General features: G+C 51.1%; 1 protein-coding gene across 2 annotated transcripts in view; it reads right to left on the bottom strand.

Annotated features, from left to right (window-relative positions):
* Positions 1–24,205, bottom strand: part of PLXNA4 (plexin A4) — a 457,179-nt gene that overhangs the window by 24,386 nt on the left and 408,588 nt on the right. For both annotated transcript variants that reach the window (XM_055284053.2, XM_055284054.2), the window contains exons 22-27: positions 20,419–20,687; positions 17,255–17,321; positions 16,263–16,409; positions 11,630–11,789; positions 807–910; positions 157–256 (exon numbers count right to left, since the gene is read on the bottom strand). In XM_055284053.2, coding sequence (XP_055140028.1) covers positions 157–256; positions 807–910; positions 11,630–11,789; positions 16,263–16,409; positions 17,255–17,321; positions 20,419–20,687 — 847 coding nt within the window. The remainder of the gene's footprint in view (positions 1–156; positions 257–806; positions 911–11,629; positions 11,790–16,262; positions 16,410–17,254; positions 17,322–20,418; positions 20,688–24,205) is intronic.

Raw genomic sequence — 24,205 nt, forward strand, 5'->3', positions numbered from 1 at the left:
GCCTCTTCCCCCACCTGGCTCTCTTCCCTGATGGTCAGCCTGCCTGATGCCCCATCTCCCCTCTCCAAGAGTCTCCTGCCTTCTGGCTATGCTGCTGGCATGACAACAGCTGCTCAGGACACCTGGGCCTCCCCAGGACACTCGGTGGGATCTTACCATATTTACTCGCTGAGGTCCTGGAGACAGTGGAGTTGTTCACTGCGTTATAAGCTGTCACCTGCTTGGACACTAATGCCACCACGGAACCATCTGGCACCTACAGGGAAAAAGCTTCTCAGGGCCTAGGCACAGCAGCTCTGCCACTCCAGGAAATAATAAGGACAAATCATGATGAACTTGGCACTAAGGGGCAATTGGTGCCTTGCTGGAGAACTAGGGGACTTTGGAGACTGTCAGCTTTCCTTGGAGCAAAACAAGACACAGATCTGGATACTGACTAGTGTTCTATTTTGTGGCTTCTCTTGGAGTAACTTCTGGCAAGAGCTCCTCCCTAGCATTCTCAATCCCAGTGCTTCCCTGGAAGATGACCCAACCTTAAATGCCCAGAGGAACTTCTCAGGAGGGCCTTCCTTGGGGACTCTGCCCATGCCCTGCAGAAAGTGTGCATGTCAGCATGTTATCTCCAAAGAGGTCAGGGTTCCCTGGTTTCTTGGCTGGGAGACGTCAATTTCCTCTGGATCACTAAGGGAACATGGAGTGCTGGTGAGGGGCTTGGTGTCTAGCCCTGTTAGTTATTTGAGGGCAATGATTTCCAGGGCAAAGGACTTGTAGTTGGCTAGCTCCTCCCCTTTCCACATTCCCCTCACCTGGTAGTGGGCCAGTGTGTTCAGTCGCTTCCAATCATTCTCAATCTTGGTGGTGATGTCTTCATCTTGCAAGATCATCCTTGCCCCACTTCCTTGTCGCCACTCTGCCAAGAGAGCGGTGGCATCTCAGAGAGGCCCTCTGACCCCTCCTGTGGGGAAGCTGAGGACCCCGGTGTAGGTACCTACGCCGTGCTAGCTCAAGGGTGTATCCATTGCAAGTGCTAGCACATGCTCCTGTGAAAATGGAGTGCCAAAGCTCTCAATGCAGTGAGGCCCTGAGTTTCAGTTCTGGTTCTGATCCCAACAAACTATGTGACCAAAATGGGGCTAACATCACTTATCCACCCCTGCCCATCTGCTTGCTATGAATGGCTACATCTGTAAAAAGTAGGTGCTCAGAAAGTATTGGCCAAACAAAAGAGGCACATAATAAAACACTGAGCTTTGACAAAGCATAAGGCAAATGCAAAGTGGCATAGTTGTGGTAGGGTGACTTGTTTGATTGGAAGCTCTTAGAGCTGATGAAATAAACGCTGTAGGCTCAGTCACTGAACAGCCCCAGACCTGTTCCAGGGGTATATCCTACAGGGTGAAACTGGCAGTGTGTCACCCTTGTCAGGGAGATTGGGTCAAAGAGTGTGGAAAAAATCAGCAAAACCCATTCTCATGCCCATGAACATCCCCTTCCCTGCAAAGTTTATGTAAATGATATCAACGCTGTAATCTATCCAACACCTAATTGTTTGATGTTACAAGGATATATTTACATCCCCATATTATTCTCATGGGCCCAAACACCTATAATACATGGACTTACTGATGGATCACACATGGAAATGGGAGGCTGTTTTTCATCAACCAAATCCCCACCACCATACTTGCTACAAATCACGTGTAGGTGGAGAAGTGCACATTCCTATCTCAAAGTGTACACACATGAAAATCCATGTGCATGTCAGACACACATAAACTCATGCAGCACACACATGTATGAGCTCACGCACGCACACACACCATTCTCATGGACATACACCAGAAAGGAAAAACAGCCTCTTAAATTCAAATGCAACATGTGTTCCAGCCAAGAAGCCAGACATTTGGTTTCCAGGCAGCCCAGATCCTGCTCAATGCCTCTCAGATGCTGATACTTCTGAAATGTGCAAAGAATGCTGGGCTCGTTCAGAGTGTCGTTAGTTGCTAGATTAAGTGGCCTGGCAGTCACTGCTTGACCCACCGGGGATTTCTTCCTATGTCTCACAGAGCCACAGGTTCAGATTCTCTTCCTCATTTCCCTCCTGCCAAGGCTGGTCCATGACCAGCCACATTTGTGGCAGAGAGCACCAATTCCTCCCTGCATTGTGCATTTGTTGTGGTCTGTGCTGCCAACCCCATTTCACAGATGGCATGCCCTTTGGAATAGCAGGGATGCTCCTAAAATCTAAGCCCCTTGCCTCCAGTCCCTGGGGCTTCCCTGCTGCCTGATTTAGAGCTTAGCATCATGTCAGGTGGTCAAAGGAATGAAAACATAGGGACTACATGCTTGCTCACTGGAGCAAGAAGTCTCTGGGGACCATCCATCCCTTAGTCCTGTGGATGTCACAGCTGGGATTGCTCATGGCGATTATGGTCTGGGGCAGTTAGACTAATGGGCAAAGGGGAAAATGCCTCACTGAGGTATCTGGTCACTAGCGTTTTTGCTTGTTATTGTGTTGTTGTTTTTTTTCTTGAGTTTTTTTGTTTTGTTTTTTTATTTTATGGAGGTATGCATGTATGCACTTTTGAGTGGTTGGAGCAAAGGAAGAGGAATCTCTCCAAGCTGGCCAGACAGCTGATGTGCTGTGCAGTTGGATGCTGGTGGACACCAGTCTGGGTTGGGGAGTATACGGCAGTGAGCCTCCCCCGCTTGCATGGTGAGCAGCACCTGGTTAAAAGTCAGAGGCTACATAGGGGTGGAGGAACAGCTTTGGGGCACAACACAAAAGGGAGCCAGCATTCTGCTTTCCTCATATTTGGGGTAGGGAGAGGGATGCAATGAACTTAGCTCTGGACACTAAGTCCTCTGGCTGGGCCCAAGGGAGTCTCCTCCACTGAAGTGACCATGGGGCTTGATAGGACTAGAAGAAGAAGGTGCCAGTGGAGAGACAGCCTCTAGCTTAGCAGCTGCAAGGGCACTCCTTGCTGATAAAGAATTATAGCACATCTCAGGAGCATCTGAATAAACCACATGGCCTGGCCAACTAGGCAATGACAGTGGTGACTGATTCTGGGCCCCAGGGCAGGTCTTCTTCCATGATGCACAATTCCCCTTAGAGCAGTGCAGTGCACAGCCTAGGTGGCCATGCTCAACAACCCTGGCTGAGTCATGCCCAGAAATGAGAATGAGAATGAAAGTCCACCTACCTCCATGCCCCTATCCAAAAAGACTGGGTAGGGCATAGTCATGTCTCCTTGGGAATTATCTCAAAAAGTCAGGAATGTTTCCCCAAAAGCCAATATGGAGAGAGGGGGCTGGAATCAAGGAGTACACTTAGCTTGCTTTTAGATCTCTCAAGCCTATTGTTTTGTTATCTCCTAGACAGAAAAAAATTGCTATGTGCTTTGTTTCTGAAATATCAGGAAGGTGAAAGAATAAGAAAGGAGAAAGAAGAAGAGAAGGAAGAAGAAGAGGAAAAAGAAGAGGAAGAGGAGGAAGAGGAGGAGGAAGATGAGGAGGAGGAGAGGGGAAGAAGAGGAAGAGGAAGAAGAAAGTAGTAGTTGAAATTGTTGTTTTGTAGCATCTACAACTTAGTCCTGATGAAAGAGAGCCCAGAGTGACGGGCAGCTGGTGTGGGCAGCTCCATCCCTGAGGCTTTCAGGAAAGAAGCAAGGATCACAAGTAGCCCACCCAGCTGAACCCAGAATGGAGGAGAGAGGGTGGAGTATAACTGGCGGGCGGCTCCACATTCCCTGGCACAGAATAATTCAAGTAGGCTGACAAGGAAAGCCACTCCTTAATGTCACTCTTCTCTGCCCAAATTCCTTACTTTTACCCTGTTGGCCAGAACCCACTTTCACTTCCATACTTACCTGCCCTCCTTCCTTTCCTGAAACCCCTTCTTCAGGCCAGTTATGGTCTCTATTTTCCCTAGACTCATCACAGAATGTCTCAAGAAGATCAGGTAGTGGGCATGGGCTCAGCTTTCTGGAGTGCTCTTGCATGACTTCCTGACCTTCTCTCCATAGAAGTCTGAGCCATAGAACTCTATTGAGTAAAGCAGGGGCCAGGAAAAGCCAAGGTCAAAGGCCATCACAGGTGGCTTCCCTCTAGCCCAGGAGCAGTGCCCTCTCCTGAGCTGCATGGCTGGGCTCCTAAAATCTCATCCCCACCCCAGAAGTAAAGAGCCCAAGGCCAGGTTGAGTCAGCTGAGGATGAGACAACCCTGCCACCTTAGATAGGAAGGCCAGCACCCTGGTCCTTTCACGGTGTGCATGGCTGGCTGAATCAGCCTCAGGAGGCCCTCTGTGAGGGCAGTATCTAATTTTGTGCTTTGTTGCATATTCAATGTGTGCTTAGCTTTAATAACAGTAATGAAAATAAATAGAACCCAGGTCCCCCAGTGCTTGATCCAGCCTCTTTTCACCAGATGGGCTCCTTCTGTCTTGCCTGTAAAAATGTTACTAAAAATATCTCTCTTTTGAGTCTCTACCTTGCTCCGTAGGAGGTGACCACATTAGGACAGCAAAGAGGCAATGTCATAGCTCAGCCAATGGCCAGCATTCTCCCGTGAAGGCTGAGCCTCTTGGGAATTTTTTGCCTGCCCATGGGGCACAGTGAGAAGCTGGAAAATACCTCCCAGGCATCAAATGCTATGAGATGCTGAGCTCAGAGAGAGCCATAGCAAATCCCGGGGCAGAGTGACTCCTCACAAACAAACACCTTCTCCTACAAAAGAGGACACCTACAGTCCCATCTCACAAGATGCATCTCCTGCAGTCTCTGTGGTGAGAATCCAGGTCCAGGAGGTGTTGCAGCTCCACGCTCACTCATTCAGCAAAGAACACTTACTTACCGTGTGCCCCCAGTGTGCTGGGCACGGCCAGCTGGGCATGAGAGGTAGTTAAACAAGGAAATGGAATAAAACATAAGCCCTAGTCCTTGAAGACTCCTTGTGTGGAGAGGCTGTGCAAGAGCCCGCTGGTCAGGGCAGGGGTGAGACAGGGAAGAGGAGCTGGTGGGAAAGGGCTGCCCAGGTTAAATTGTGAAGGACGAGTAGGTGTTTGCTGGCTGGCCAGGGGAACAAGTGTTCTGGTCCAAAGGTGGCACTCAAGTCGCAGTTCTAGGGAACGATGAGTCTGAGCAGGAGAAGGTTGAAAGGAGAGGCTGGAGAGGTGTAGGGAGGTCAGGAGCTAAGTTATAAAAGATCCAGCATGCCATGCCAAGGTGTCTGGGGCTAAGCTGAGGCCATGGAGATGGAGCGTGGAGGGGATAAGGAGAGGAGAGCATTATTAGAGGGACAAAGAGGCATGAGCCCTGTCGGGATGGCTGCCTTTGTCCAAAGCAGAAGTGGCAGCGAGGACCTAAGTGAAGGTAGTGGGGCAGGGGTGTGGGCTTCAGGGATGCTCAGGAGATGGCTGTGGAGATGGGCTTCAGGGATGCTCATGGGTGTGGGTTTCGGGGACGCTCAGAAGATGGCCAGGTCGTGCTTGCAGAGTCTCTAGGAAGGGGAGAGGTAGGGGGACCCTGGCTTGCCTCCAAGTGTGTGGGGGTCCATGTGATTGGCAGTGGGAAGCTGAGGCATAGAGAGGAAAGAGATCCTCCACAGGCCAACCTGGAAGGAAATGCTGGCATGGAGGACCCCATTGGCTTGGCTCTTGAAGAGTCCCCTACCCACCGGTAGGTGCCATGCTGAGAGGCAAACTCTCCCCAGGGCGCACAGCACCTGGTAGTTCTGGCCCTCACAGTGTAGACATGCAGGTGGGCCCAAGGGCACCCACACATGCACACACACACACCCCCCCACACACATGCACACACACACACACATGCACACACACCCCCCCACACACATGCACACACACCCCCCCACACACACATGCACACACCCCCCCACACACATGCACACACACACATGCACACACACGTGCACACACACACGCACCCACACACATGCACACACACACACATGCACCCACACATGTGCACATGCACCTTTTACACCAGGCTGGGGACCCTTCAGGCTTTGTAATAACCCAACTTCCAGTCTTCCTATCATCATCTCTCCTCAGACCCATCCCAGGAAGCTTCAGGAAGGGCTGCTGAAGAAAGGAACGGGTGGAAGGAGCCACTAACCAGGCTAGGCAGAGCCAGCAAAATCGACCTGCACAGTCCATGCAGGAGCACCTTCATGACCGCATGCCTGGACTTTCACCCTTGCCACCTTTCCTTACCTTGGGGGAACTGTGAACAGGTTCTCACTAGGAGCACACACCAGCACTGCACAGGGCCCACTCCACCCTCCAAACCCCGGGTGGAGAAGGAGGCCTGTCAGCAGGTGGCTCTGCACGCCTGTCAGCAGGTGAAACCCAAGGAAACACCTGGCAGGGAGCCCTGAGACCTTCAACACCTGGCCACGCTGAAGTGCTGGGAGCAGGCACCAGAGAAGAGCTGGGAGAGCCAAGAGAAGATCAGAGTGTATCTGCTAAAAAGGTCAGAAAATTCACCTGGGAGCAGGAGGGGTGACATCTAAAAATGTTCTTTTTTTTTTTTTTTTTTTTTTAAATTATTGTGACAGCAAGTTCCCAAATATAACATGATTGAACTATGACACCTGGTGCTTAAAAGAAGAAGTTCCTGAATAGAAGTGCATTATTTGCACTGAAGGTACTAGATCTTTGTAAACTGTTAAGTGCTGTGCACTGGTCAGTTGTTGCTATTTGGGGATGCCTGGAGAGCGAAAGGCAAAGGTAGGCTGAGCCCCGCTTCCTGATTTAAGAGAGACAAGCTAGAACTTAGTAGATATTCCTGAATGTGGAACACAGGGCTCTGGCATGGCTCCAGGCGGTGTGGTGGGTCAAAGAAGAGTTTAGAAGGCAGGTGGTGTCAGTGGGAAGGAGGAAAGGTGACCCTAGCATTCATATGCATGGCACCAAGAGAAAATTGCTAGCTCTGACCTCTCTCGCAGCAGCTCTGCCCGGCAGCCGGATGCCCTGCTCCAGGCATCAAGCACAAAGGACAGACACACTCACAATCCAATTTGTTACATTTCCACCTTCCAGGGAGAGAGGGAGGTGAAATAAAAAAGAAAGAAAAATCCCATTATCTTTATCTGTCCTTCCCATCAGGTGCAGAGGAAAATGCAAACTGGGGAGACAGCTGCTGTGAACTCTTTATATTTCACTCGGAAGATAGTGTATCTTTTTATTGCCTACAGGAATTGCTTATTTGAAAAAATATATCCTTTCAGCTCGCTCGACTTGAGCTGCAAGACAGAGAGAGGGTGGTGGAGTTCTGGGGGCTATTGATAGAGCATTTGCATTAAACTACAGGAACCTCTGGAGGTCACGGACAGTGGCAGAGGGGAGAGGAAATGGGCCGCAGAGGAGACTGCGTGTGAAGGGAATGGGAGTTCTCTCCACCTCCCTGCTGTGTAACCTGGGCCCAGGCACTGTGCTTCTCTGAGCTGCAGATTCTCCATCTGTGCAGGGGAAGAGAATGGCACCAATGATTTCCCTTGAGGAGTGAAGGGAGGAGGAAACAGCTCTTTAGTTCAGACAGAAAAATGTCCTGTCTCTGCTAGTCTGCCAAGAAGTGGGGAACTTCTCCTAGGCACCATGGCACCCCCATGCCTGGCACAGAGCTGGCCACAGGGTAGGGTCTTCTTGTGTTTGTTGAAGAGTTTAGTGATGCAAACAGATACCTACCCTGCCCAGATACCTGTGGGTGGAAAGGGACATTTTAAACCTGGTTGTGGGGACAGCCTCACGTGTAGCAGGGGTAGTGCTACCTGGGCACTGTGCCTTAGAGCTCTGCCTCAGTCCCAACTCCTCCTGCTGTGGTTGCTGTCCTTCCCCAGCTTCCAACAGATTGCAGTGAAGGTGGGCCCTGTGGTTCCTGGGATAGTTAATTCTACGTGTCGACTTGGCTGGGCCACAATGCGCAGATATTTGGTCACACATTATTCGATATGTTTCTGTGAGGGTGTCTTTCTATGAGATTAACATTTATATCAGGGTGGATTTCTAATAAAGCAGATTTCTCTCCATAATGTAGGTGGGCCCCATCCAATCAGTTGAAGTCCTGACTGGAACAAAAGACTGACCTCCCTTGAGAAAGTGGGGATTCTGCCAACAGACGGCCTTCAGACTTGAACTGCAATGTTGCCTCCTCCCTGGGTCTCCAGCCTGCCAGCCAACCCTGCAGATTTTCGACTTGCCAGCCTCCATAATCGTGTGACCGCTTCTTTAAAATGAATCTCTCTTTCTTTCTCTGTTTCTAGACATACATACATACACACACACACACACACACACACACACACACGCACACACACACAACCCTTGTTGTTTCTAGTTCTTTGGAGAACGCTTACTAACGTGGTTTTCTATCTTGGCTCCTTAAAGCCTGGACAAGTCTGGCGAGGAGTGCAGGGAGAGAAGTGGGAGAGCTCTGATGAGCTCCGAGGAGCAATGCATAGACACGTCAGGAGTGAGCAGTCAGGCAAAGCCAGGGGCCACAATGATGATGACAGGCAGGAGCCACAAGCCAAGCAAGAGTGGGAGGGTTGGGCTGGATTTACTTGGGACAATGACAGGGTGGTGCCAAATGTCTTTGCTTCCTGCTGAGCTGGCCTGAGATGGGTGCTCCTGCCGTGTCAGGGCCTGCGCATCAGGAGAGGGAAGGCAGCCTTTGCTCGATGCCCTCAGCAGTGGGAGAAGAAAGCACAGCGGGTGCGGGGAGAAAGTCGGGGGGCATGCTGTGCTGTCTTGGCCCTGTCCAGCACATGGGGCTGAGTGAGTGCCAGTGTGCTATGCGTCTCTTTGGCATAAGTAGTCACACCTTACATTTGTAAATTGCTCTTAGGCTTTCAAAGCACTTTCACCTACATGATGGGAACAACTTGCCTTGCCTCTCTTTCCCCATGGGGGCTGTGATTGAATAGTGTGGAAAAAGCATTTGGGTCTCTGAGGAGGCCCCATTTTTCTTGCGATGCAATCTAGCTTTGGTAAGAAGAAGCCTAGAGCTTTGCAGGCAGCTCCAAACTCTAGATTTAAAAGGAAAAAAGGGAGCTTCTCAGAAGAGCACCATCATGGTCGAGCAGGGAGATGTTGCTGAGCAGCTCAGCATGATGCCCCTTCCCAGTGAGAGGGCGCCCTGAGGTTCAAACTGCCCCAGGCCTCTCTTTGTTTCTCTCTGTTATCTGTCCCTGGTGTGGGGATCTTATTCCTCCAAGTGTGGCCCAACAGCAAATGCGATGGCAGAGGGATCCCCTCTGTTTGTTTGGGTGCCTGGAGCTTGAACAGTCATGGTGAGCACTGGAGACCTGTTTCCCCTGGGAAGTGGGTAGCCTTTCCCTGGCTTGCGCAGCCTCTAGCTGGGGAGACCAGCCACCCTTGGGCAGGTCCTTGTTGCAGAGCTGCCCTTGGGCTTCCTTTCATCATGGTGGGTGGCAGGAGCGACTGCGCCTGCTTTGTCTGCTGCTGTTTCTACTCCAGATAGTCTAGCACTCTGGCTTCAGGAGGCTTTGCATCCCATAAGAGACTTGCTTTGCTGGGCTTGCACTCCCAGGCTTTTTAAGGGACTCTCAGGACGAAGCTCACAGGGCTGCCTTCTATGAGCCCCTCCATGGGAAATCACCTATTCTTAAGCACAGAAGCACACATCTCTTCATGCAGCTGCATGCAGGCGCTCCTTCTGTGTTCTGGCACATCTTTGCAATCTCAGCTTCCAGCATGAAGGAGCCTGCTCCTTCTTGGCCACACTCACAGCTCTCCCTCTTGGCCACACTCTGTCTGGACTCTCCTCCCACCTGAATTGCATTAAGAGCCCTGGAAAGCTGAAGGTGCCCCTGCTATATGGCCCACAGATAAAACAAAGGAACAGTGGGTGCTAGCTGGTTCCACTACCGAACTCAATTCTCCCCGGAAAAACCCATTAAGGAGTATCCCACTCAATTGTTTGTTTGGACATGGGGAACACAAAAATCCTCCTTCCAGGAACTGTTCTCTCTCCCACTGGTCCATAACAGTTTCCTCACCCCATGAGTCTGTGGGATCTTCACGGCAGCAAAAGCAAATCAAATGCACACAGACACACAGGTCTAGTCTGGCTCTAAGGGCACACATGTGAGCACACACCCACACCCCTCCCCACCACCATCACACATTGGCTTCCTCTGTGTCCCAGAAACAGCACACTCAGAGACACCTCCACAGTGGAGGGAGACACATGCTCACCCAATCTCCTTCCCTCAACGTCCAAGCTCAGAGCACAGGGCCAAACACCTTCAGCCAAGAGCCAACAGAGAGGATATGGGGTTAAATGAAGAAGTGAGAATTTAGAGGAGTTACTACAACTTCCTGATCCTAAGGATCTTTAGGCATCAGAATTCAGAGGGAGTTGGGGTGAGGCAGTGGGAGGCGATGATGAAAATTCCCTCTGGATTCTAGAAAATAGCATAGATGCCCGTCTGTCTTGGATGGCTTAGCCAAAGCCAGCTTAGAGGCCAGATGGATGGATTAGAAGCGTCTAAGGGGTCCTCCCACCACTATGTTGCCAGGAATCTCCAGATACGAGCACATACACACATCAATGCTTCTCCCTCCATGCCCAGCATCAACAAACAGGCACACTCAGTATCCTTGTATTATCCTCATAATCAGTGACAGCAGCCAGTACTTACTGAATGTGTATGATGGACCACACATGGCATTAAAGAGGCTTTTACATGCATGATCTCACTGAATTCTTACTACAAGGCAGGCACTATGATTATCTCCATTTATAGCTAGGAAACTAAGGCATACACAGGTTACTTGACCAGGGTCACACAGCTAGGATTTGACGGCACCAGGACTCAAACCTAGATGTGTTTGATGCTGGCCCACAAGGCTGGAACCACTTCTCTTCCCCGCTGGCCTCTTCAGATCCTGGGGCTCCCCATAACGATTTCCCCAGGATGGCATCCTATGAAATGCTTATGCAAACCATAGCTGGCTCTAAGTACAGGTGGCCCTAACCAGCATGCCCTTGTTTATAGAGGCTGGGAGATATATTCATGGAACATTCAGTTAAAATGTCATCCTTCTCCCCAGCAGGCTGTCATATCTCATTTTCCCTATACTTTCTCTCCATTCTCTATCACTGACCCAGATCCCTCAAGCTGTAGGTAGTCAGCAAAAATTATAGGCATGGAACTGAGCAGAAGGGAAGAGCCTCGGGCGACAACAGAGGCGGTGGCAGGACCTTGGGCCACAGGAGCTCAGACTAGCGGACTCTGCCCTTAAATCCCCTTCTTTCCAGATATGACTCCTTCATTTCCCACTCCTCTGCTATTCAAAGGACCCCAGAGGCATATCCTGCCAGGCAGATCACCAACAGACTACCAAGTGGCCCGTGGACCCCTCTCTGCAAACTGTTCACTGACCAGCTCTGGTCACTTCCAAGCAGTCCAGGAAGGTAACCCCATGGGCTCCTGGCGGGGGTCCGGCCATGACTGACTCCCTCCAGCCAGTGGTGATCCCCCTCAGATCTCTACCCCAGTCCTGCCTCTGCTGACAGGAGAAGGAAGGTGAGGTGTGTTCAGGACCAGCCACAAGGACAGCCCCTGGGTGGGCAACCTACTCACCCAGATCCATATCTGCAGCTTTGGGCCGATGGGAGCAAGGCACATTCTTGAAGATGGCATCCAGAATCTTCTCCTTAACCTGAGTGATGGTGTCACAGTTTAGGATCTTTACTGGGATCTCGGGGCTGTTGGCACTGTCTGGGCTGACACAGCTCAGGACCTGAAGGAAAGGTGGGGAGAGGAGGCATATGAAATGGGGTAGCAGGGAAAGCTCCTAGATCCCCAGCAGCACCCTGGGATCCCGTCCTGAATGGCTAGTCCTCTCCAGTATGGGCTGGGGAGGAGTAGGGTGGCTCCAGGCCATCTGTGCTCCCACCAAGCCCACTGCCCTTTCCTGTCCGGGCAAGCAGGACAATGCCTTGGCTTCAATGTCCTTGAGGGAGTGCGAGCTGCACACTTCACTCCCTGTCAGAACAAACTTCATTAAAATCCTGATTTTTCAAAGGGACAATGCCCAAGCATGTGGAAGCAGTGAGGGGAAATTTGCAACAGAACAGACACCAATGCATGCATGCACATGTGCTATCTCTCTCACGTGCATGCAGGAAGCAGTGTCGCAGCGGCACACTCAGACCCTCGCCCACCTCTGAAACCCCCTGCCCATCCATGTGTGTCTGTCTCCTTCTTGTCACTCCTCGGGGACACACACACAGAACTAATAGGAATCTGGCTTCTTTCTCCAAAGATTTCACAAGCTTCGATTTTTGTGAAAGTTTCATTTGCCTGATTAGAGGTTGGCAAACCTATAAGACACAATGTATTCTTTAAAAATAAAAAGATGCCCTTTAAAGATTGCAGGTTCGGGACACCTGAGATTCTTTCCTGGCCCTGAACTTGAACTCCTGTGTTGGGGGAAGAGGCGACTGCATAGTTCAGGGCCTCCATTTCTCCTTTTGGAACTAGTAGGAAAAGTTAAAACTCTGCTTCACCAAATTATCTTTTTATTTTTTTCCTTTAAAAAGTTCTGGGCTTTTCCTTTAAAAAGAACAAGGCTTTTCTTCTCCTGCCATTCTCACAGTGGGATCTTTCTACATCGACGGCACCGTGTGGGCTCCTGGGTGGACTGGAGGGGAACGGGGTGGGTGCTGTGGGTACTGGAGTAAGTGAGGGCACAAGATCCCAGGCAGAAAGGCTGGGCATCCCAGGGGTACTGATGCCAAGTGGCCCTCCCCTTCTGGGCTCCCGAACTCTCCCTCGGGCCCCGCTGCCAGAGAGCCCCTCTGTGTGTCTCTCTCCTTCTCGGAACTTTCACTCCCTCTGTGCCCCCATAAGCGTTTCCCAATTGTCCCATCTGGTTTGCAGAGCCAGACGGCAGTCTCTCTCCCACTCCACCCCCTTCTTGCTCCATGTGGTGGCAATCAGAACCCTGGGCTCTGGGCACCTGCCTTTCATTAGCAACTTGACTGCTATGAGCTCAAACGGGAACATGCTTATTCCATTAAGAAGGGGAAGAAAAAAAACCCTGAAATCTATAAAACCAAACTCTCCCCCTCAAAATGCCCTAACCTGAAAACAATGGTGGAGAGACCTCTGCATCGAGCGCTCCATGTGTGCCTCCTTCCAGCTCTCCCCTCCTTCTAAGATCATTCTGGCCCCTTCCCTCTGTTCAGCAGCCAAGCAAAGCCTGACCCTTGGGCTGTTCTGGCAGCGCCTGCTGTCCTGTCCTCTGGGCCCTGGTGGGGCAGCTCAGCCTTCCCAAGACAGCAACACAGCTTGCCCTGGGCTTCCTCCTCTGAGGGACCCGTGAGGCAGAGGCTGCCACCTAAATGTAATCTCCTGGCATTTCTAGTTGTCGCAGGAATTCAGCGTGGCCTCATGAGAACAACTCCATGGTGCACTTCAGGGCAGGAGGTGGCATTCTAAGTGGAAGCAGTGGCCCCACAGAAGGACAGAGCCCCTGGCCACTGGCCAAGCCAGAGCTCCACCCACAGGTTCCCTTCCCCCTTGCTCCTTGGCTAGTTTGTGAACAAGCTGCCTCATGATTTCTCTGCCAGGGAAGTGCCTCTCAAACACTGACGTGAATACAAGCACTTGGGGGCTTTGTTGAGATACAAAATCTGATCTAGGAGGTCTGGGATGGGGCCTGAGATTCTGCATTTTTCCAGGTTCCCAGGCAAGTAGCTAGTGCTCCCAGGTTCCCCGGTGGGCATGTAGCACTCTACAGGCTTCCAGGTGCATATCTAGAACTCCAGCAGGCTCCCGGGCAGGCACCTAGTGCTCTGGCAGGTTCCCGGGCAGGCACCTAGCGCTCTGGAAGGCTCCCAGGTGGGCATTTAGTGCTCTGGCAGGCTACCAGGTGGGCATCTCGCATTGCCTGGCTCCAGGCTCCCACGTGGGTACCTAGTGCTCTAGTGGGCTCCTAGGTAGGCATCTTGCACTCTGCACCCAGATGTTGCTGATGTTGGTACTGGGGTGCTCCCACTAGCATGGTCCTTGGCCACACCAGTCCAAGCTCCAGCATCAATCCAATAAATCACTAAACCCCTAGAGACACACCTGACTGCAAAGTGGTACACTCGCTTTCCCCCCAAGCCTCATAGAGCCTCTTTGTGGTTATCTCTCCTGCCCAAGACAAGGCTACTTTTAGCAGGCCCATAGCACTCTGGGCTCCTCCAGCCACCGCCAACTTCCAGGACTCGTCTGCACGCCCTGTGTGCTGTTATCCTGCACGATTTCTTGCCATCTGTCCACACCCTGAGGGGGCTGCTCCCCTGCACATGTGCAAATACCTTCCCCAGGCCTGAAGGCGGCTATTAAAGCTCCCCGTGGCCGTTTCTTCTCCAGGCAAAACAATCGCAGTTTCTTTCCTCTTTCCTCACTGCTCCTGTCCTCAAGTGTTCCCACCTAAATGGATACTGGTCCCTGAACCACCCCAATTTCCTCACATTCTCTGTAAGTTGTGGCACCTGAAATCAGCTCAGTGCACTACCGGTACTGTGGCCTCTGGAACAAAGGATGTTGCAATTTGGCGACAGAACATTATTACAACTCATTGTGTTGGATTCAATATTGGGAGGGTGCTGAGGAGACAGGAAAGAAAGGGAGTGGAACGGGTGAGATAGGGTGGAAGATATTTACGCAGTAGTTCTATCTCATTAAGAAATCCATTCAGGTCTCTATTTTTGGAAGGGTTTCCCCCCCTTTTCCATTTTAATCGGAGCCTCTCTCTCTCTCCTTCCAAGCAGACGGTAACTGCCAGAAAGCAGGGGCCTCATTCACAGGCTGCTCCTTTGAATCTTCATAACGGAGCCAATCCCCACAAATCTGTTCAGACGTCTACTGGGATTCCCGGGGCTTTTGGAAAATGAGAGTGGGATAGGTGGATCATGGTCGCAGCCTTCCCAGCCAGCAGGGATGGCTTTGTTCAGAGGTGGGAACTGCCTCCCCAGCTAGCCACAGGGTCTGGAATTTGCCCTCAGCTCAGAGCAGTTGGAGGGGTTGTCTGAGAATCACACTCCCTCCCAGTCCTACCATGCCCCGGCCTGCTGTGGCTCCCTCTCCCGACCACTGCGCTTGAACTTCCGTCTGTTCCCCGTCCTCCTCATTCCCTTCTGTCTCTTTTGCCTCCATTCTTGGGTGCCGCATGCATATCACCCCCAACACTCAGCTTTTATCTTTTCATACTCCCTCCTTCCAATTTCTCTCTTTCTCAGAGAAAAAGGGCTGGTTGGAGATCACAGTGATCTCCAAAAAATCCTTAGAGTGAGCTCCCTGGGTTTGAAAGGATAGTGAGCAGTGAGTGGATGCACGGTGACAGTGGAGAGAGGCAAGCGGGGCCTGGGTGACCAAGCACTAGTGCATGAGTATGACGCGGGCTTCACTGCCTCTTCATCTTGTCCCATTTGATCCTCTGCACAACTTCACTCTGAACAACTATGATTATCCCCACTTTAGTCGGTTCTGTTGGTGTTCTCATTTTTTCTGATAAAGAGACCCAAACTCAGAGAGATTAGGGACCTGCCCCAATTCACCCTGTTGGTCGAAGGCAGAGTCAGGGCTCAGATCCAGGTCTGTCTGATCCCAAAGGCCATGCTCTTGAATGCGAAGCCTTGGTGCCTCCTAGGGTAGCTGTTTTTGTCAGGTGAGGGAGCCTGACCTTGTTGGAGGGGATCCGCATGTTCCTTTGCAAATGCCTTGCACCACTAGGCCACCTTGGCCTTGCGTTATACAGCCCGGGTCCCAGTTGTATTTGAACTTAGAGCAGAAGGCAGTGTGGGCTTCAGAACTATGAGGAACTCTTTCTAGCTTCCTTTCCTCTCTGTCCCCCACTCTCCGCCTGCACGGACCTCTTCTGTAAAGTGTTGACTCTAAGCTGGGAGGACAGAAGAGGAGTTCACCCGGGTCAAGGGCTATGACCCTATAACTGGTGTGGCCGGAAACCCCCAGTTCATTGGCTGAAGTGTCGCTTGAATGTGTCTGAGCTACTGGTCCCCAAATCCAAATGCCCTGGTGAAACAGAACAGAGGAAGTCTAGGGTGATGGACACAGAGGGAGCACCTGGCTGGGCCCACACAGCAGACACACCTGGAGAGGTGGCTATTCAGCCTTTCAGCCATCCCCTCTGCTGAGCAGGGCTACCCAGGACCGAAGCCTGCCTGTCAAAGCCCCAGGGGAAACAGACGGGTGGGCTCACCAGGGTTTTGTAGTCAATCTGCTGGCGGATGAGCTTGTCCTCACTCAAGGAGTAGCGGGCCTCGCCCGTGATGGCATCAATGGGGCCCTTCTCCATCTGCTGCTTGATGGCACAGAACAGGGAGAAGAGGGGCTCCCCGGCACACTCCTGGAGGTGAGAAGAACGTCATTACGAGGAGCTCCTGGAACACTGGAGTGCACCCCCAGTCCCTGCTTCTCCAAAGGGCTGCTTCCATCCCCTGCCAACTTCCCCCACCTGCCCCCACCTGCTTTTATACTCAGCTCTTCAATCTCCTTCTCTCCAACTCCTCATCCTTCAGGCTGGCATTCCTCCTGGCTCTTTGGATCACAGGGTCTTCCCCCATTCTACCCATTTCTCCTTTCCTACTGCCGCCTCTCCAGGGCTCTTTCTTCCTCTCCCACTCCCCTGCCCTCCTGCCCGCCTCTCTGCTCCCCCTCCCCGCCTCACCCCGCTCTCTCAGAGGCCCCATCCAAAGGCAGAGGTCAGTCCTGGGTGGCACGAACTCCTTAGAACATAAGTTAATAATTGGAAGCTGAGCCTCTTCCACCTCCCAGGCGCATGCTTGGCTTATCTGCCGCAACATGCGGCTTCTGCACCGGCCGGGGGGCCTTATCAGCCTCAGTAAGTCTGGGGCTGGGAGAGGGAAGAGGAAAAGCAGAGAAATAATGGGCAAATTGTTTTTAACTTCAAAGGAGGATTCAGCTTTAGGGACAATGCAGGGCCTCTCAGGGCTCATCTATCCCTTGCCAGGCGGGAGGAAACTAGCCTCGGGAAGACTGTGTCTTTGGAGCTATGATGGACTGCAGGCCTCTGTCTTCCTAGACAGTCCATGATAAGGATGAATTCCATTTCTTGTGGGGTTATAAGAGCCAGGCCCAGTAAGGGAGGACTGAGGGTTGTGGAGCGATCCCCAGTCAGGCTGCAGAGAATGAACCAGGCAGGGCCAGAAATACGTCCACATCCAACCCTACCTTGAGGAACTTGTAGAGGAGGAAAGTGAACCAATTGGTCAGCATCTTCTCAGCCACTGACTCAGTCCTGTTAGCAGTCACCGAGGGAACAAATGGAACAAGACAAAGAAAGAGGCAGCTGGTCAGAGCCCATGGGCTGGGAAGGGCAGGGGAGGAACTGTGCATTGATCTTGCTGCTTCTAGCGTTTAGGCCAAACCTTGTGATCCTAATGAATATAAGAGTTTCATGGACTCCTAGACGCCCCCATAATGGTAAGACAAGCTTTTCCTACAAAGCTGGAAGATGACATTTTGGGCATCAGACTGTGGGTGGGTTTTTGGCTGGAATGCCTTAGAGCACCGCTGTCCAATTGCACGTTCCGTGATGATGAAAATTTTCTCTACCTGCGCCATATAATATGGCAGCCACCAGCCACACACAGCGACTGAGCACTTAAAATGTGGCAGCATGTCTGGGGAACTGACACTGAACCTTATTTTTAACTAATTTAGATTTAAATAGTCACATGTGGCTTATAGCTATCCTATTAGATAGTATAACCTTAGAGAACTTTATAGGCTAGTTGTGTTCTTTGGGGTGAAAAAAAAAATCCCAAATTCTGGGGAGGTACCAATTTGGCAGGGAATAGGAATAAAGGTGGCAGGAGAAGGGTCCATGTCAGAAGGCCAGATGGCCAAACTGAGTCTACAGCCTCAGCTAAAGGCTCCTGGCATTCGCAGCAGCATAAAGTCATATACCCAGCTCAGCCCAAGCCGTGTTAAAACTGTCCTATTGCAGCTGGGCACGGTGGCTCTCGCCTGTAATCCCAGCACTTTAGGAGGCCAAGACAAGCAGATCATGAGGTCAAGAGATCAAGACCATCCTGGCCAACATGGTGAAACCCCCTCTCTATCAAAAACACAAAAATTACCTGGGCGTGGTGGCACGTGCCTGTAACCCCAGCTACTTGGGAGGCTGAGGCAGGAGGATCGTTTGAACCCAGGAGGTGGAGGTTGCAGTGAACCAAGATCTTGCCACTGCACTCCAGCCTGGTGACAGAGTGAGACTCCGTCTCAAAAACAAACAAACAAAGAAACAAACAAGAAACTGTCCTATGGCAAAGGATTCCACATCCTTTGGAACTTCCCTTGGGAGCCCTTCCAGAATTTCATTTGCAATGACAGAAAGTTCATTCTTGAGTCTAACTTGCATCTTTCATGCTACAACACAAGCCCATCCACTCTTTCACTTTGGAAATGAAGATGCAGCAGCAGTGCAGTCAGCCCAAGGACATTCTCAGTTGCATCCATTCAGAGAAAACAAATTACGTTCAAACTTGCACTAAGCATGCGGCCAACTCCAGAGAGAAACTAGCCCATCCAGGTATGTCTGGATAGAGTTTAAAGTTGCAGTTGCCAGAAAACGCTAATAACTAAAATCCCAAGGTAGTTGGGAGGCCACCAGCACAAAATGAAGCTGGTAAGAGAAAAGAAGAAGGAACATTGAAAGGAGGTGGGAAGCCAGGGGCAAGAAGAAGAAAAGGAAAGGAGGCCAGAAGGAAGCAAGAGCATCCAGGAGAACAGGAACGGAAAACAAGGGGAGGAGACACAGAGGCAGAGCGAGACCATGCCGGGAAGTTGTCGGTGGGAGCTCTGGCAGGCAGTGGCAACCCTAGAATTATGCCAGTGGGTGGCTGCGTGGTGAAAGTAAAACAAAAATCAAAATGATCTACCTTGCTGTTTCCAAAGCTGTCTGCTGGCTCTTATATGCAGCAGACTTTTGCAGCTGTGCAGGCAAATGCCCACTGCTCCAGGAAAAAGCCTGAAGTAAACACTTCTGAAAGCCAAATCTATCTGCTGGACCAAGTGGGAGCCACTGAAGCCCAGCCTGAGACCCAAAGACCAAAGATGGAAGTCTGGGGGACAGGCAGACAGCAGGCAGACAGCACATGAGTGGTCTAGGAAGAGGGCTGGACATAATGACATGACATGGGAGTTTTCTAACTTCAGATATGCCAAGGCCAAAAGTATTGGAATAATGGCCTAGAGGAGAAATGGCCTTCGAGTACACAGAAAGTTCAAACAGAAGCACTGATAGAGTCAGAGAGTCTCTAGTTCCTATAAGGCCAAAGTCACAGGATAAGGTTATGTCTTCACATAGGACCTTTAAGGTTTCAACAGTGTCAAGTTTGAGGCCTCCAGGGTGTTGAGTGGTGGACTCTGGGCCCATTTAGAGCCTACAGCAGGTGCCAGGAAACACTTGCTGGGCTGCGCTGGGTGAGACATCACCAAAGGACTTTCCTTCAGTGCTTCTCAAACTTTAATACGGATTGGGATAAACTGGGTTTCTCGTTAAAATGCAGGTTCTGATTCAGTGGGTCTGGGAGGGCCTGAAATTCTGCATTTATTTATTTATTTAAAAATTTTTTTTTAGAGACAGGGTCTTGCTCTGTTGCCCAGGCTGGAGTGCAGTGGTGAGATCATGGCTCACTACAGCCTCAAACTCCAGGGCTTAAAGGATCCTCCTGTCCCGGCCTCCAGAGTAGCTGGAACTTTACAGGTGTGCACCACCATGCATGGCTAATTTTTATATTTTTATTTTTGTAGAGATGAGGTCTATATTGCCTGCTATGTTGTCCAGGCTGATCTTGAACTCCTGGCCTCAAGAGATCCTCCTGCCTTGGTCTCCCAAATTGTTGGGATCACAGGCGTGAGCCACTGCACCTGGCCTGCGATTCTGCTTTTCTAACAAGCTCCAATGTGCTCTCGATGCTGTCCCCTGCCACCTGATGGCATGAGGGCACAGGTCTTCTCTCCTAATCCAACTTTGGACTTAGATAAGGCCAGAGGATGGTCTAAGTGACCTCTGAAGATTCCATGAGAGGAGATTGCAGTAGACAGGGTCAAGATTAAGTAGAAGGGCAGAGAAGGAAAAGTGGAGATTTGACATAGGGGCAAGAGAACAAGAGGGTAAGCCAACAAGTCCACGTATCGTTGACTCCTGAGGACAGTGGACAGGTTCTTCTAAGGGGGCCTGCAATGTAGCCCTGGCTCTGGGCTAGTTAGTGACTTGAACTTGGGAACATGGCTGCTCTCCTAGGAGCTCTACCCCAGTCTCCCTGCAAGGCACGGTGAGCCAGGTGCATGGCTAGGCTGGAGCAGGGTGCCCCAGACTGTACCCTCACCTCCTGAGCAGCAGCTTGGGGTGGTTCTTGCTCTCCAGGTTCTTGTCAATGAGGTCGGCCAGCAGCTGCTTCAGCACATCAGTGGCATACTCCAGCTTGCTCTGCAGCACGGTCATGATGAGCGAGGCCACGTTGCCACGATCGCGCATGGAGAAGCTACGCTGGGACTCGAGCGTGCGGATGAAGGACAGCAGGAACACCTTGTTGTTGATGAGCTGGGCGAAGAGCTTCAGGCCTTTCTCCACACGCTCCTGCCGGTAGCCCGGGACCTGCAGAGAGACCTAGGAGTCGTGATGCCATTGGCAGGGTGGGGAGCTCAGTGACCTCCCCACGGGACGGCTGTGCCCATATCCATGACCCTCTCATCCACCAATTAAGCCACAGTCCAGCTGGCTAATGCTATCAAGCCCTTAGCACTGAGTTAAATATCTGATTAAACCTCCATTGCAGCCTCTAGTTTAGAGATGGATCAATTGAAGCACAGAGAGAGCATCACATGGTTAGTAAATGGCGGGGCTAGGATGGCACTCACTTCTGCCAGACTCGAGCTCTTCCCTGATGGTGACGCAGAGTTGATGAGGGCCCCTGTGCCATGGCAGAGCACCTCACAGTCCCTGTGGGGGAATTCCAGGTGCCCAGGGCTGTCGTGGTTTATACCCTGAGAATCCCCAGCCCTGAGCCTGGGACTAACCTAATGCCCACCCCTTTCCAGCCCTAGGGGGGTTGTTGATACACCAGTGGCCTCAGAGTCAGGACATCTGGGTTCCACGTGGATTCTGATATCACCTTGCTGGGTAACTCTGGGTAAGTCTCTTTCCTTCTCTGGGGGCCCAAGTTTATCCACACGATAAAAAGGGAAGATTGAGCCCAACAGTCTCTAAAGAACTTCCTAACTCTAGCATTTGCTGTTTTCTTAGGGACTCTTTCTAAGACCCTGCTCTATGCAGGGGAAGAGGAAGAAGATGGTCTTATCTTCCTGCCTCCGTTGTCTGTTCATTGGGAGATCTCTGCAAGGGTGTGCCATTCACTCAGCAAACACGAGTCAATGACTCAGGTAGGCATGGAAGACCCACCTCTGAGATGTCCAAGGGTGTGCATTGCAATCCTGTCAGTAATAGCTCCAAACTGGAAACACTCAGATGTCCAGAAACAAGAGAACAGGTGGAGGAACTGTGGTGTATTCCACCCAATGGATAGCACACAGCAATGAGAATGAATGACCTATTGCTACACACAATAACAGGATGGGTCCCGAAAATCTACTGAATGAAAAAAGCCAGATGCTAAAGAGGGCATAGTCTTCGTAGAATACCATTTAAATAAAGATTTTAAAAGCAGATAAAATTAATCAATGGTTGTAGAGAAACAACTGCTCTAGGGGATGGCTGTAACTAAAAGGGGGCAGCCCGGGACTCCTGGGGGACTGGCTGTGTTCTGCTTGGTGCCGGCTTGATGGGTGCCCGCTTGATGGGCATGTTCACTTGGGGAAAAGTCATCGAGCTGCACGCTGACAATTTGTGCATGATTTGTATGCATGCTTCTGTTAAACCAAAAAACGTATTTAAAAGGTCAGCTATAGGATCTGCCCCCAAGGGGGAGCTTCTGAGAACACTGCAGGGTGTGTCTCCTGAAGTGGGGCACTGAAGGAGGCAGGGAGTGGGAGGGACAGCCTGGGGAGATGCCTTCGGAGCCATGTCTTGAGGGCTCTGTCTCCCCAAGGGGGTGGATACCTCAGTTCTTTGAGAAGGAGTGTCATGTATACAGCAGTAACGAGCCTGGTTTCAGAGGCGGTCATGCTTGGGTTTAATTCTGTCACAGTCATTTCCTAGGGCCCTTAGTGACTCAGTTTCTTCACCAGCAAAATGAACATAATGATAGCTAATATTGATATAGCTCTAACTCCATACTGCTGTTCTGTGTGCTTTAGAAATACTGACCCACTTAATGCACACAGCACCAAAAAGGTAGGTTTGTTACAATCCCCATGAGGGACCCTGTGAGGATAAGGAGCTTCACAAAGCCCCAAGACAGAGAAGGGCGAAGGGAGGTCATAAATCCAGGCACTTGGCACCTCTTTCCGCCATCTCCAGGGACCATGATGTGAACTGAAAGGAGAGGGTGTATGAAAAGCTGATGCACACCCCAGCTCCTAAACAGCAGCTACATCCTCCTGCTCTACTCTTGAGGTTTTAAACTGGGAAAAATGGAGATGGCCAGAGAAAGCCTTCTTTAACCAAAGTTGCAGAGGGTGGCAGAACATTCATTATCCTCATTACCAATTCCCTGTGTTCCAGGCTCAGGGCAAGGCACTGGCAGGAGGCTGGGTTCAGTCAGACCCAGGCCCTGTCCTAAGAAGTTCAACCAGGAGGCCAGCCCCAGCGAGTCCTGAGATCCCTTCCATAGTGGAGCTCTGTGAGCCAGCCCTGCACCCTGCACAGAAGGGCTCTCATTGAAACCTCCAACTAGCCCGGCATCAGTAGCTCCTATGGATCTGGAAGCTGTAGGAAACGTGTGTGTTTCCAAATCAGGTTCATTTTCATTTCTCTCACTGTGGGGCTGGTCCTTGGAGGGCCAGTTATCAGGAGACAGATGGGAACAGCCAGAGACAAACAGGCTACAGCAGGCCACAGCCCCTGCTGGTGAACCCCTCACCTTCGGAGGTGGGACTAGCCTCTGCTTTCTTCATGCCTGCCTTCCCCAGTTCTCCCCTCCACTGGGGGCTGATGAGGGAAGGACAGCTTTACCTTGCCATCAGCCCAGGCCTCAATCTGCCCATTTATCTGTCTTCCAACTCTGTGACCACCCCCATCACAGACATGCCGCTGTCCTTCAAATTACTCAGAAGAGCAGTTCTATGACTTGCTCTAATAATAGTGGATAATGTCATTTCTTGGGCACCCACCATGTGCAATGCACAGTGCCTAGCACATTACACACATTGTTTCAACGAAGCCTTCTAATGATCTTGCAAAATTGAGTTAACAATCTCTCAGAGAAGCTATTGCAGCTATTCCAAGGCAGCCTATCTCATGACAGGTAGTGCTGGATTATGAAACCCAAACTTGTTTGGCTCGCAAGTGCCCGTTCGTCCTCCCCATCTTTCACCATATCTAGCCCTACCCCTGGGCTTGAGAGTTGTCTGAAAGCCAACTCGGATGTCTCTCTAAAGCCTTCCCGTGCAGGGCCTCTCACCAGCTCAGACTGGCTGGCTAAGGGAGGGCAGTCACCAGAAGGTTTAGCACTATGGCATTTAGAGAGGTGGAAGAGGAGATGGGTTGGCCAGATAGCACACTTGGTGTGAGGATACACTCTGGGCTTCTTGCGAGGCTGCCCTTTCTCTGCTTGCAAAATGCACACGCCTCCTGGGAAGCAGGTCCAGGGCCCCGGGAAGGAAGATTTTAGCAAAGCCACCTACAGTGAAATAGCATCCTATTCAGCAGCATGGGTTTTAGAAGCAGAGAGACCACAATGACTCATAGGTGGAGGAAACTCCATCACCTCTGGGCTCCATTGCCTCGTCTGTAAAATGAGAATATGAGTGTCTATGTCATAATGTTTTATGAACATTAAATAAGATAATGTATGTAAAGTGCTTGGCACGCACCGTGCACACTTAAACGGCAACAGTTTTATTACCTGCCTTTCAGACTCCCTGGACTGCTTTCCAGGGATCCCTTTCCTCCAAGAGATTCCCAGACATCTAATGCATCAGAGTGGTGTTTTGGGGTGTGGGAGGTAGGAATTTTCTCCCCACTTTATGAAGGAAGGAGATGGAAGTGAAGTGTCT

This window comes from Symphalangus syndactylus, chromosome 6 (assembly GCF_028878055.3).
Source record: "Symphalangus syndactylus isolate Jambi chromosome 6, NHGRI_mSymSyn1-v2.1_pri, whole genome shotgun sequence".
In the NCBI taxonomy this organism is placed as follows: Eukaryota; Metazoa; Chordata; class Mammalia; order Primates; family Hylobatidae; genus Symphalangus; species Symphalangus syndactylus.